Source organism: Martes martes (assembly GCF_963455335.1).
Source record: "Martes martes genome assembly, chromosome: 5".
NCBI lineage: Eukaryota > Metazoa > Chordata > Mammalia > Carnivora > Mustelidae > Martes > Martes martes.
This window is the reverse complement of record NC_137892.1, coordinates 165488922-165503214: the sequence shown is the minus strand read 5'-3', so window position 1 is coordinate 165503214 and position 14293 is coordinate 165488922. Positions and strand designations below refer to the sequence as shown.

The 14293-nt window shown below is 63.4% G+C and overlaps 1 protein-coding gene across 1 annotated transcript in view; it reads left to right on the top strand.

The window, feature by feature from the left end:
- AHRR (aryl hydrocarbon receptor repressor) overlaps positions 1 to 9941 on the top strand; it is a gene marked incomplete at its 3' end in the record, with an annotated part of 76323 nt that extends 66382 nt beyond the window's left edge. The window contains exons 7-11 of the mRNA XM_080804821.1: positions 1034 to 1167; positions 4055 to 4254; positions 7710 to 7771; positions 7925 to 8063; positions 8882 to 9941. Coding sequence (XP_080660947.1) covers positions 1034 to 1167; positions 4055 to 4254; positions 7710 to 7771; positions 7925 to 8063; positions 8882 to 9941 — 1595 coding nt within the window. The remainder of the gene's footprint in view (positions 1 to 1033; positions 1168 to 4054; positions 4255 to 7709; positions 7772 to 7924; positions 8064 to 8881) is intronic.
- Between the last annotated feature and the right edge of the window lie 4352 nt (positions 9942 to 14293).

Sequence of the window (14293 nt, the reverse complement as noted above, 5' to 3'; positions counted from 1 at the left end):
GCTTCCGGGGCCCCCGCGGTCCGCCCCCCCCCCCGCCGCGGTCCGGTCCCCTCGGTGCGGTCCGGCCCCCCCCCGCCGCGGTCCGGCCCCCCCCCCGCCGCGGTCCGGTCCCCTCGGTGCGGTCCGCCCCCCCCCTGCCGCGGTCCGGCCCCCGCGCGCGCCACCCCAAAGCAGCCGCAGCTCCGGGCTCTCCTTCTGCGGGTCCCCTCGGGACGCACGTCTAGTGGATTCACCCGAGCAAAGGCCTCAAGGCTCCTGTCTGCTCGGAGACCTCGCCCCGCGCGCCCCCCCGACGCTTCCTCCAAGTCCGCGACGCCGTCCCGACCACGGCGGCCGGGGCGCAGGCGGGGGCTGGGGGGGCGGGGCGGCGTCCTGGGGGCTCCCCCGGAGCTGGAAGCAGGGCGGGACGAGCTTCCGGCACGATCTCGGGCCCAGCCTGGGTCCCCTCACAACGCGGGGCGCGGGAGAGCCGCCCGGGGGCCCCAGCCCTGCGCGCGCGGAGGGGGCAGGGGACCGCGGCCGCGCCCCGTGTCAGGGCAGCTCGCTCGGCCGCGGGCGGGCGGGGAGCCCGGGGAGAGACGCCGGGGGAGCGCATGCGACGGCGGGGCAGGCGTGCGGTGGGGCGCGTGTGTGCACGTGCTGGGGCCGGTGTGGCGGGAGCGGGTGCGGGGCATGCGGTAGGCAGGTGCGGTGTGCACGCTGGGACGTACGTGGGGCGGTGGGGGGGTGCGCGGGACAGGGTGGGGGGTCAGCCTGTGTGAGGCGGCGTCTGAAGGTGTGTGTGTGTCGTGGGGGGGGCTGTGAGCTGTGGGAGGTGCCGTGTGCGAGGCGGGGCGTGCGGGGGTCCGCGTGCCAGGCGCCGGGTCAGGGTGCGTGGGAGGCTGTGCGTGGCGACGGCGGCGCGCGGACGGGCGGGGCCTGGGGCCGCCCCGGGTGTGGCCAAGCCCCGGGTGTGGCCGCGCGCGCCCCCGAGTGGCCGTGGGGCGCGGGCGAGCCGGTCGGAGCGGAGCGGTCACCGCGGGTCTCGCCGCAGAGGACGCCGTCCTGGGGAGGCTGCTGCGCGCGCAGGAGGGAGGCGGCGACGCGCCCGCGGACTTCTCGGCCTTCCTGACGCGCTGCTTCGTGTGCCGCGTGCGCTGCCTGCTGGACAGCACCTCGGGCTTCCTGGTGAGTGTGCGCCCCCGGCCCCCGGTCCGCGCGGGGTCTCCGGCCGCGGGCCCCCCCTCCCCCCCGCGGCCCCTTGGGGGACGTTTGCGCGGCGCACCCAGCGGCCTGGCGTGCGCCCCCGCCCCTGCGCGGGCTGCGGCCTTTAGCCTCTTGTCTTGCCGGGGGACCCCTGGGCTTTCCCTCTCCCCACTCCTCCGGCCCCGGACACGCGGGAGGGGCGCGCCCCAGCCCACCGGACCGCCTGGGGGGGCCCGCCTAGGGGGCGGTCCGCTCGACGGCGCCCCGCTGCGCCCTCAGTCCCCCCCCGGGCCCCTCCCGCAGACCCACACCGTGACCTCCGGCCCCGCCTGGACTCTGGGCCCCTCCGGACTCGCCGTCACCCTGAGCCGGGTCTCGCTGTCCCCTCCGCGCTCCGCTGCGCCGGGCCGGGCCGCGGGTGTCCCGCAGGGGCTCGGCCGGAGCCGGGGGGCGGGTGAGCGCAGCGCGGTGGGCGCCGCTCCGGACGGTCTTCGAGCGGCTCTGGAAGCCCCGCGGGCCCGCGTGGCCGGAGGGTCCCTGCGCCGCCCGTGGCCGTGCTGCCCGCTGGCCGCTGCGGGCGCCCGCGCGCTTCCCCCGTCGTCGTGCTCCGGCCTGGCCTTCTCCGGCCCGGGCCTGCGGAGCGCCCGCCCCAGAGCTCCCCGCCGCGCCCGCAGCGCCCGGGTCAGGCCCCGCAGACCAGGGTCCCGCGGGCCGGGCTCGGGGAGGGCCTCGGCAGCCGCCCGGGGGCAGGGCTGTCCCCGGACCCGCTCCTCTTGGGTCGCCTCTTTTTTTCTTTGAACCGAAAGCGTCGCGCACAGGCCGCGCATATCCAGTCACTTGAGGAGCGGAGACCGAAATCCAAAGGGCCCTCAGACATCGGCGCCCGCCCTGCCCCTGCGGTCCCCACGCGGCCCCCGGCTTCCGCTCCGCCCTGACCGCGCGAGCGGCTGGGCGTGCGGACCTCCCCGGGACTCGCGACCCCTCTGCCTCCACGTGCGCCCGTCCCTGCGCCCCGCCTGGCTGACCCCTCGCCGCACTAGGGGTCCTCGGTGGACGCGCCGCACTTCCCGAGCCCCGGGTCACGCGCTGAGGCCGTGCAGCCCGCCAGGTTCCTCCGCACTTGCCCGAGCGGCGGCGGCTCCGGAGGTCGCTCCAGGCTGCCTCTCGGTGGTGGTCCCTGATGGCCGGCTCGTGCCCCGGCCGTCCGGCAGTGCACGGGCAGCTTCACGTCCCCTGCATTTATCCTCCGGACCCGAGGGGACAGTGAAGAAGGTCGCCGGGGGGTGACGGTGGCGATGTCTCTGGAAGCCCCTCTGCGCCCCCGGGAAGGCTCAGCCCTGCAGCCGAGGCCCCGAGCACGTCCGCTTCTGCCGGCCTCCCCGTGCACACCAGGGCCTTCGCGAGACGGGCAGCTTTTCCCGGCTCCGTGCCCCCGGCCTGCCGCCTCCGTGCGCACAGGGACTGCTCGTCTCTTCTTTAGGGGATCGCTGGCCTCAAAGTCTTTCATTTTGCTAGTATTTTGTTCTGAATTTTGTAGAAACTAATGTAGTTAGTGTCTGTTGCATCATAAGGGATGAGCACTTTTTAAAATTGGGTGACCAGTTTCTGGTACGTTGGAAATTCTTATTTCCAGATGAATGAAATTGGAGAGATTTTACTACACAATCGAGAAGAACTTAGAATATAGGGTAAAATGAAACTAAAAAACAGTGCCCGGAATAGAGGAACCAAGCAGAAGAAACTTGTCTGCGGATGTGCAGTGATACTAACCCATGAGGTTCGTTACTGCACACCCTGGGAAAGGGCTCAGGCGTTCACAAGGGACACACTGAGAACAGGCAAGGGTGCGTGACCCACGGCTCCTCCCGGCGTTCCTCTGGGACTGTGGAAGCCACCCTCTCGCCACAGTCAGGTGAGAGTGGTACGGCCACCCACACTGGCTCAGGCTGCCCATGAGAGCCCACCGTTCCTCAGGAATTTAGAGGTCCAGTTGACGTTTACCTGATGGCTTAAAATGAGCCACGATAGGAATATTTCCCCCAAAGAAATTGGCAAACGTTCCACATCGGGTCTTTTTTCTCTGGAGAGCTGGGTGGTGAGCACATCCCAGCACACAGCTTGTCTTCTCGCCGCAAGCACGTGACTGGCAAGCAGTAGGTGCTCTGCAAATGTTTGTTCATTCAGTAAATCCGTATACAAAGGGGCAGGTGGACAGACGGATAATGGGAGGTTGGGGATGGATGGGGGGATAGACGGGTGGATGGATGGAGGGTCGGAGGGCTGCAGGGTTCAACCCCACATTGCGGGGTCATTCTTTGATCAAGGGCGGAAGTGCCCTGAAGGCACTTAGTAATTTAGGTTAACTTTTCCACTGTGGAAAGAGCTTTTATTTGCTTTTATCACAAACTTCTAAATTGCTTGCTGGCTGTTCAACTCACTCTAGATAAAATCAAGTTGTCCCTGAGCTCCAACGTCATTGGAGGAATGACAGTCTGAAATGGGGAGTTAAAGCTGGAAGAGCGGGCGGCTGGCCCGGGGGGGGCAGTGACCGCTCATGGCCACACACACTAGTGCTCACTGGACGAGGTTCCCAGTCCTGCACACTCAGGAGTGCGCACACGAGCACACCCTTCTCCGTTAAAGGATATTCCCGAGACCGCAGAGAAACCGTGACTCGCTCTGAAGGCCCTGGGACGGTTCCCATCCCCGCAGGCCAAGCGCGGAGGAGCCCCTGGTTTGCGTCTCCCTAGTGACTCAGGATGAGATTCTTCTCCAGGGCGCCGTTCTGAGGATGCGCGACCCGCGTTCTCAGACGGTGTCGCTAATTGGCCCTGTGGACACGCCTTCGTTTCTGTCTTTCAAACACCAGACAATGCAGTTCCAAGGAAAACTAAAATTCCTGTTCGGACAGAAGAGGAAAGCGCCGTCGGGGACAGCCCTGCCCCCTCGGCTCTCGCTGTTCTGCATCGTGGCGCCCGTCCTCCTACCTCCTGTGGCGGAGACGAAAGTGAAGAACGCGTTCCTGAGGGTGAAGCACAGGGTGGACGTCTCGGCCGCGATGGACTCAAAGTGAGTGTGAGTCCCCTGAGGCGGCCGCCGGACTCCCTGCTGCCGGGGGGCGGCCACATGTGGTAGTTCCTGTCCAGTCTCTCTGCGTTTCTGACCCGCAATAACACCACAAGGCTGGGGCTTTTAAAGCTAGGACCTTGTGTAGGAAACGCAGAAATGCTTAGAGGGCAGAAATGCTTTCTAACCAACGATTGTGAACGGTGCTGCTACGTGTTGCCTGCGTCACCGTGTCCCTAACCCCCTCAGTCACGGTCTCAAAGCCGGCGCCCTGGCTCCTGTCATCGCGGGCGGGAGGCTGGGGGCCGCAGCCTTGTTTCCTATGCTCTGGTCCTCCCTCCCCACACCAGGCTCAGCACGGGGATGGATGCAGGGGACCGGTGTCCCCGCAGGGGACAAATGCCCCTTCTGCCCTCCCCAGACTTCTCTCAGCTTTCCAGTGTAGGAAATACTTTGTATCGAGTTTTCTTGGCAATTCATTTGATGGAACAAATTCGGTCTGTGTCGTGTGGATCAGTGTCCTGGGAGTAATTCAAAATGTGCCTCTGTAGGGGTGCCTGGGAGGCTCAGCTGGTAAGTGACTGACCCCTGATTTCAGCTCTGATCATGATCTCAGGGTCGTGAGATCAAGCCCCAAGCAGTGCCGGGTGTGGAGCCTGCTTGAGGTTCTCTCTCTCCCTCTCCCTCTGCCCCTCCTCCCACCCCATGCACGCTCCTCTCTATAAAAAAACCATGTGTGTCTGTGTTTTCCACACCTCAGTGAGCGAGACCAGGGGCTGGGGCTGGAAGTCTGACATCTGACCGTACCAGCTACTGGGACAACCTGTCAAGGCCCTCTGAGTCCCCGACCCAGTCTTTATCCCTCAGTGGTGGTCCCTGGAGTGGGGCTCAGTCGGGCCAGCTGCTCACGGGCTGCGGGGGCGCCTCATCCAACTCCCACCAGGGCTTAGGACCAGCTCTCGAAGTAGGGCCGTGCTCTCAGGCTGATTTAAATCGACCAGTAGAGCTTTCCGGCGGCACTAGCCAAGCCCCCTCCGCCAGGGCCCCGGGACGCTCGCCCCGGGGGGAGGCTTTCTCAGCAGTGGGTATCTGCCTGCCTTTGACACCACATATGGTGACCTGTCCAAGGAACTCCCAGCCCTGGCATCTCCTCCTCTGGGAAGCCCCTGCCCCCCCACCCCCACCTCCCACAACCAGGGAAAGCCTTGGGCTCAGATGCTGCCCCATTAATGCCGTGTTGAGACCTTGCGGGAGGTGGGGGCACAGTCCGCTCCTTCTCCACTCCCGTACCAGAGATGTTAGCTTCACGACTCCTGGTGCCTCCTCTGGGAGGTGTCGACCCCTTAACCCACTGCCTGATGGGGAGGGGTCCGAGCGCAGAACACGGGGGCTGGTCTGAGTCCCTCAGCTCTCGGGTCTGTGATGCCAGATGAGGGTGAGCTCTGACTCAGCCTCTCTGCCTGTCGCTTTCAGTGTCGTGAGTGTAACTCTGTGCTCACCACCACGTCACAGCAAAAACATCACGCCCACCAGGATCCCCTTCGTAGCCCTGAGTCCTGCAGGAGGGTCCTGCTTACCTGTGGCCTGACATCTGGCTCGAGCCTCCCCCACACCTGGGTCCCATCCAGAGGGAGCCCCAGGGCCCTGTGGCCCCGTCGGGATTCCTGCTCAACACCCCCCCCCCGACCATGTGGCCCCGGGATGGGAGGGCCTCCCCAGGAGGTGTCTCTCTCCTGCCCCGGGGCCACACTTGTGAGCCTCCCTCTTTGGGTGTGACTGTCCATCCCTCCTCAGAGTCCACCGTTCCCCTTTGGCTCATTCAGGCCAACCTTTAGACGCTGAGAAAACCTGGTGCATCTGCTGTGGTGGGAGGGCTGCCGTGGCCGGCTTTCGCCTGGGCCCCTGCAGCATGGTCCGCCTCCCCCTGCCGACGGTGAGCCCCCCCTCACCTGCTGCTGGGAAGAGTGCAGGGCCAGGGGTGGCTTCCAGGGACAGAGCCCCCTCCAGCCCCCATGCCGGCCGGCTGAGACTGTGTGCGCTCTCTTACTTTTAAAGATGCGACACATCCTGAATGTGAGGGAGGAAAACCAGGATACCCAAGGGCCAAGCCTGTAAAAACAGGCGAGGGACCAAGCCGACCCTTGAAGCACGGAAGCGCCCCCCACCCCTGGACCTGCTCTCGCAGAGCCCGGGGTCTCTGCCCCTGCGCTCTCACCCCTCCCGCACCCGCACCCCACCCGGGGATCAGCCCTGCGCTCTGAAGTGCTCCCACCTTCCTTTACGGTCCCAGGGCTTTCCGCTTTCAGCCTAGTTTTGGCCTGATTATCAGAATTGAAACTCACATTCAGCTTCTTCTTTTCCATGTGTTTCCCCGCTAAAACCAGGGAAGAGGGGAACCCTAACCTCTCCTGGCGTTTCACTCAGGTTGAGGTGCAAAGTGGGCTCCCGCTGCCCCAGGAGCCAGAATGGGTCAGTGCCCCGCAGGCTGCACAGAACTGTGCTCACCTGGAGTGGGGGCAGGACGGGTGTGGCTCAGCAGGTTGCCCAGCACTCCTGTCAGGGACCTCCCTGAGGGCGTATGAAGCTTGCACACAGGAGGGTTCAATCAGTACTGGACATCGTAACTTACAGAAAATCCTCAAAACCCAGAAAGCAGAGGGCAGAGGCTCCCACCCAACATTTTAAGAGAGAAGCAAATAATGTTTCCACCTCCTTGGTTTTTCGGAATTCCTACCTGCTCCCTCGTCCCTGCTCCCCCGTCTCTGCCCCCTCCCGTCCCTGCTCCCCCGCTCCCCCGTCCCCCGCTCCCCCTTCCCTGCTCCCCTGTCCCTGCTCCACCCCCAGTCTGTGCTCCCCCCATCTCTGGTCTTTACAGATATGACCAGAGGATGGGTAGGGAGCAGCATGCACTATGGGGAGCTCTGGCTCCGAGGTCTTTTGGCCTGGATTTGAGTCCCAGCACTGACATCTGTTGGAGAGGTGGCCTAAAGGAAGTCACTTAAGCCTTGTTTTTTTCTTTTGAAAATAACGAAATAGCATCTACGAGGATGAGATTGCTTAGAATTTAATATCATGAGCTCCGTGATTTCTGTGTGTGTATGCACGCTGCCCTATGGAAGGTGGTTTACTCTTCTCTAATTTAATGTTCTTGGTGCATTTATGGAATGTAACTACTGGAAATCATAAAAATTGTCTGTGTTTTCATTGTGGTCATCCAGAAAAACACAAAAGCACGTTGTGTGTGTGTGTGTCTGCTTTCGAAGCCAATTCGTTAGCCCTTTCTTGGCTTGAGAAATTATGTGAATTGGAGTTTTCAGCAGGTCTGCAGCTGAGGAAAGACAGAAGAAATTAGAGAGCATCTTCTGTCCTGGACACAGCCGTGACACCAGCACGGCGCCCGTCCCCGCCAGCCACACAAACTGACCTACGTGTATTCTCCTATTCTCCGCGCTCCGCAGGGCGAGAGCCGCCGCGCATCGGTGTGAGCTAGAGCTCCACGGGCCGCCCAGCCCCTTCGCAGGTACTTCTCCAGATTCACCGTCTCATGTGTTGTAAACGGCTAGAACGTGTCTGTGCCCCTCTGGAGGCTCTCCCTGCCCCAGGGCTGTGGCGCCTCGCCCCAGAGCCCGGGCTGGAGGGCACCCGCACTGAGTACCTCTCCGAACCCTGACAGGGAGGAGCGACGGAGAATACGTTCCAGTGCTCGGGACCCAAGCGGACGCGGGGCGCCGGGCCCGGGTTCCGGCCAGGGCACCGTGCCTGTGCCTCGGAAGCTGCCCCGACTTCGCTTCTGACCCCGAGGGGGCTGCAGGGTAAGTGGTGCTGAGGCCCACCTGGGCCTTAAGGAGGAGAAGGACACGGGCTGCTGGTCTGGTGGCCTTGACCGTGACAGGTGAGCCTTGCTTTTAGGGTAACATGCAGGTACACCTGGAGAGCGCCCTGACGTGCTTCCCACCCCGGGAGCTGTCCTTCCACGTCTGAGGTGTGGCCAAGGCTGCCGGGACCCTCGCCTGAAGCCTGGACCCTGGGTGGCCACCCTGTCCTCTGCCCTCACCTGCACTCAGAAACGCCCTCCACTCCCTCTTCCCACAGGCCCCTGCCGCCACCGGGAGGGCTCCTCTTGGAGGACCGGCCTGGCTGTGCGGCAGGGCTGCACCCCATCCCCCTGGCCACTCAGGTGCTGTGGGAGCCGCAGCGCGCATGCCAGCAACGGGGCCGGCCCATAGAAGCTGCCGGGGAGAGGGCGTCTGTCTGCGTCTACGTCTGGGCGTGTGTCTGACCCTTGACCCATGGCGTAGGCCTCCTGGAGATACTTCTCTGGGGATGCGTGGGAGGCACACGCCCCTCCCTGCACCCCCGCGTCACGCCTGGGCTCGCAGAGCCCTGCGTGGGTGTCCAGCCAGCCGGCTGTGGAAGGGTCGTCACGGGAGAGGAGGGTGCTGGCACCCAGGTCCTAGGGCCGCTGGTGGTGCTGGACCGCAGGTGTAGCGGGTATAACGGTGGGGGCGCCTAGCCCTTGCAGGCCCAGCCAGTATCATACAAGTTCAGTGCCTTCCCTTAGAGATCCCACGCAAGGGGGTCAGATGATGGCTCTCCCTGCTCTGTCTGATGGGCCATCTCCTCTCTTCAGGGACAGGGGAGGAGACGAGCACGGGAGGGTGCCCGGCGGCTGCTCAGGAGCCAAGGGGCGGAGGGAAATGCACACCTACAGCTGCTGCTTCGAGGCGCCTGGACCCGTGAAGCCTCTGAGCCGGATGCCTGGGAAGCACGGCCAGGACGGGGGCACCAAGCTGGAGCCAGGGCCCAGCGAGAGTATCCCGTTCTCTGTGCGTGCCATGTCCCGAGGCTCCGGCGTGCCCTGCCCAGGCGCTCAGGGCCCCATCCACACCAGTGGCGTGACTGCTTTCGGAAATTCACCCAGCTGCCACCCGGCAGGCCGTGCTCCCAGTGCCTACGTCGGCTGCACCGGCAGAGCTCGGCGGGACGGCGATCAGGGCCAGGTGCGCCCTCCGCCCAGCTGCCCCTTCCCCCGGGGGAGCCTGGACGGTGGGCTCCCTCAGACCAGAGAGCAGCGTCTCACAGTGGCGGGCTATTCCGTTGGGGACGCCAAGCTTCGAGGTGGGCCTGTGCCCTCGGGAGCCTCGTGCAACCCCATCTTGTCACTTGATGTGCCCATCAAAATGGAGAGTGACTCTGGGTCTGAGGACGCAGCAGACAGCTACTCCATGTTCCCAGACCAGGTGTGGCTGGGAGCCAGTGGCATGGCCAAGAGACAGATGGTCACTTTCCCTACCAGGATGCACCTGAAAACAGAGCTGGAAGCCAGGCCCCACCTGTATGCTCCGCACCTGGGGCGCAGCTTGCTGGAGGCTCCCCTGAGCGGCAGGGGTCCTCTCAGAGCTGGGCGGGAGCTGGTCCCCTTCCGCCCCGCACACTGCACCTGCCTGGAGCGCGTGCATGGCCTTCCTGAGCCAGATCCTCGCCCCCACTTCTGTGCACAGGGACACCAGCCCCCTGCACTGGGCTGTGACTGCAGAGCTCCGGGGACCGTGCCCATCATCAAACGAGAGCCCCTGGATTCACCACCATGGGCCAGTCACAGCCAGGGCGGGGTGCCTGGAATGTTCCCCAAAAGCGCTGTGGCAACACTGATGCCTCCCAAGGCCCCCGAGCGTGCTTTCCTGCCATAGACTGGGCTGCTTCCAAAGCTAGCCTCTGTCCACACTCAGACTCGCCCCTCAGCTGGGGCGGCGCGGATCCACGTTTTTGAAGGGACACTCTTCGAGGCTGCCCCAGTTCAGTCCTCTGCTCGGTGTGGGCAGCGTGTGCGACGGCATAGTCTGTTTTTGGTAAAACATCACACAAGCTCTTAAATGCAAAGTGGTCTGAAGTCTGTTCAAGTAGGACAGTATTTTTCTTTCAAGGATTAAGGTTTTCACAAAGGGGACCAAGGGAGACCAGTCCGCCCGGAGGGCATCCGCCGCTCTCCTGGGGGCAATGGGCTCCTGGCCGAACGGCGTCATGCGGTAGCTTCCCAGCTCACCTGCGCTGCGACGGTGGGCCACCCCCTCTGTGCAGGGCACGGCAGAGGGTGGCCGTTACCCTCTGTGTGAAGGATGTAATTCTCTCGAGCCACAGGTGACCGTGCTGCCATTCGTCGTAGGAATCTGGAAGGTTCCAGGCGAAAGAGCGTGTTTGCACTAGGTCCCACCCTCTGTGCTATGTGCAGCCTGCTCTCCTCGACCCCACGGCCGAGTCTGAGGCCTCGCCCAGAGTGGAGCCAGGCAGGACAATGTCCCGTTCCTCCTGCAAGTCTGTCCAGCATCATCAGGGGCCTCCATAGGTGGTCATGCTACTCCGTGTCCAGTACGTGGCGAAGCTCAAGTTTGCAGAGTCCGGGTTTGGAAGCAGAGAGAAGGACAAAATGCAGAGAAAAGAGGCAGGAAGTCAAGTTGTTGATGGAAGCTGTGTATCGGTTTTCAAGCGAGAGTTCCAGTCGCCACCTAAGGAAGCCTCGCTAGAGACGAGATGGACGGGGGAAGTTTTCTAGAAAAACCGTGAAGGTCATATGCTCTGACCGCAGGAGACCTGATGCAAAGGCTGACTCAGAAAGCGCCGTCTCCCATGATCAGCACCAGAGTCGGCCCCTTGTCCCCGGCAGGGCTGTTGGCACCGGCTGTGCTGTCCCGGCGTGCAGCCCACCGCCAAGCCCGCCTGCGCCGTGGTGGACACACTCCTGCCCCTCAGGGACAAGGGAATCTGTCCCTAAGGTTGCCTCCTGCCAGGAGTCTTGGGAGACGGCAGGAGTCCCTGGGGAAGGACTTGCCTCTCCACCATTGGTACTTCTGCTCTCCACGGGGGGCCTTTCGCTCCAGCATCCATGGCTTTGGGCTGTCAGTCCGTAGCTGAGCTCATGCACGGTCCCCTTGTCAGAACTCGGGGCTCGGCTGGGAGGGCCGGGTCTTGTGGACACTTGGGCACCTCCCGGGGTGCCCCTGAACAGGTTGCCAGCTTTGTGGAAGGGTCCCCCTTGCGGGATGGCAGGAGCTGAAGGCATCCTCCTGGCACTGGCAGGACGGTCACCCTCTGGAGCCCGGGGTTGGGAGTGGTCAGCACGTGGCCCCCCAGGGCCAGCCCAGCATCCTCTCCCCAACTCACCTCCCTGAGGCCTCACCAAAGGTGACATTGGTGCTGTACGATCCCCACTGCCCCCACCAGAGTCTCCCCCACCTGTCATGAGGGACACCTGCCAGCGACCTCCGGCTGGCCCGGGCCCACCTCACGCAGTTCTCAGGCTGAGCACAGCCTACCCCGGCTCCCCAAGACACAGGGTAGAATCCCAGACTCCTCTTCCTTCCTTCCTAGTCAAAGCCGGCACCTAAGCCGTGACCCTCTCTCACATGGCACCATGCACCTCCCTGGGCTCCCCATCTGGGAGGGCATCGAGCCTCACCCTTCCTCCGTGGAGGAGCCACCCAGCAGGCCCCAGCTGGCTGCAGAATTGTGTCCTGAGATGCATGGGGGCTCCCCCAAGAGGGATGCCTGCCTTCCCCACCTCAGGGTGCGGCAGACGGGGAGAATTGCACGCGTGTAACGTGCGACCCAGAAAACACAGGACTGAAAAGGTGAGATTCCGACGCCATTGCAAGTTTGCACGCTGTATCCAGGCCACGCGTGACCACAGATGAGCTCCAGATGAGAGCCCCAGGGAGAAGTCTCTTGAAGCCCACAGTCGCCGCTGCCCTCGAGGCCCCTGGTCCCCAGGCGCCCCTCCCTGCGGGCGGTCGGATGCGTGGGCCTCATCCTCTCCCCTGCAGGAGGCAGGCAGGTGGGTCCTGCTGTGCTAATGGAGAATTCAACACCTGGAAGTCAGCTCTGGGGTCTTGTGTTCTGGAGATGCCCACCATCCCCCTGGGCTCCTTGAATAGTCAGGGTCAGCACATGCCCCTCCTAAAAAGGGTTGTGTGGGGAAATGATGGAACGTGGAAGTGGTCACTTTCGCTCTAAAATGTCATTATCAGTACTAATGCTAGGCTTACGTTTTTCTGTTGTCTTGTAGCTTTTGCTTATATGCTAAAAAAGTATTAAAATCAAACATAGTGTGGGCATGGATGGACAGGAGGACATGAACACAAGTTACGGTTTATACTTTCACAGCTTCTACTAGAGAAAAAAAGTTTCCGATATCCAGACTGACCTGTTGAATTTTTTAAAAGTGGATGTATTTTCATAAACCTTTTAACACAGTTTTAATACTTGCCTTTGGAAAGAGCCTTCAAATACATTTCTGATACTGAGGTATGTATTAAATATGCAATATTGATATAAAATAAATCCCAGGTTAAATCATGTTTACCATAAGCAGAAATGGCTACTTGATTTTCCAAATGAAGCAACTGTATTTCCTTTAGTGTGTGTTGGTTAATTTACATTCTGAGACAGTCCTTTACTTCTGGATAGAAGGCGAAATAAACATGCTGGCACCAAAAGTTTCGAGGAGGACGGCGGAGGCCACTTCCTCCTCCACGGGCCAGTCCCTCTCCTCCCCATCACTGAGGGTTGGGCGACCCTCCCAAGTGCCATTAGGATATCCCAGACTTGCCCTGTCCCGTAGGGAATGGACACCCGGTCCCCGTGACTAAGTGTGCACGTGTGCATGCGTGTGCACGCATGTGTGCAGGTGTGTGCATGCACACGTGTGTCCATGTGCGTGCGCGTGAGCTGTGTGTGGTGCGTGCACGTGTGTGCGTGGGTGTGCGTGCAGCTATGGGATCAGGTGGCCAGCGTTGGCCGGTGGAGGGTTGTGAATTCCTCGCTGTGAGCTCACATGGGTGAGCAGGTGAGGGAGCTGCGGAGTCTCTTGTTTTCAGGGCGCTTATCCCATTCTCACGGCCTAGCGGGATGGTTCAGCACATGAAACCTGAGGGACACCCGGGCCACAGCAGCAGTCCACCAGCCCTGCCGGGTCTCACGCCCTCCAGCACTCGGTATGGTCAGGCCCCTGGGTCTTGTCCACCTGGGGGTGAGATGGTCACGCGTTGTCTTATGTGCCCGTCCTTCTTTCTGTCGTCCATCAGCAGTGTTGTTGAGCCCGTGCTGAGTGCCGGGGCTGTGACAGTGCTGAGGACACAGTAAGGAAAGACAGAGCTCGTTGGTGCATGTGCACAGGGACACGTGAGCCCAGAACCACCTGGCTCTGCGACGCACGGGAAGGGGCAGATGCGACACAGACCGAGTCGGGGCGCATAGCCGGGTGGAAGTCTGTGGGCAAGGCTGTCCTGAGCGTCACAGAACGGCAGCCTGCAGGGCCACGGCTGGCCCGTGGGCCGGAGCCAGAGGACAAGGAGAGGGTGGGGACGAGGTCCTGGAGGGCCTGCAGGTCACACGCCCTCCTGAGAGGGGTTAGAGGCGGGCTCGGTGTGGGTACAGCCCTGGGCTCAGTCTGAGGGGCGTGTGGGCTGCAGGTCAGCAGGGGCCCCACGGCCTTCCTGGGGACGCAGGGAGCCCCCCACCTGGGTCTCACTTGCCCCCGTTCTGGTCTCTCGCACTTGTTGGCCTGGCGACAGAAGGGGAGAAGGCGGGAAGGGGTAAGGCAGGCCCCTCCCCACCCCAGCATCACTCCAGCCCCCGGACGCAGTCCCCGGGGCAGGGACCCGCCCCGGCGCACACACCCCCCCCCCCGCGGGGACCCCGCCCCGACGGCCGCACGCGCCCCGAGGGGACCCCCGCCCCACGCGCGCGCGCGCGCGCACACACACACACACACACACACCCGCGGGGACCCCGCCCCGACGCACACCCCCCCGCGGGGACCCCGCCCCGACGCACACCCCCCCGCGGGGACCCCGCCCCGACGCACACAGCCCCGCCCCCGCGGGGACCCCGCCCCGACGCACACACACCCCCCCCCCGCGGGGACCCCGCCCCGACGCACACACACCCCCCCCCCGCGGGGACCCCGCCCCGACGCACACAGCCCCGCCCCCGCGGGGACCCCGCCCCGACGCACACACACACACCCCCCCGCGGGGACCCCGCCCCG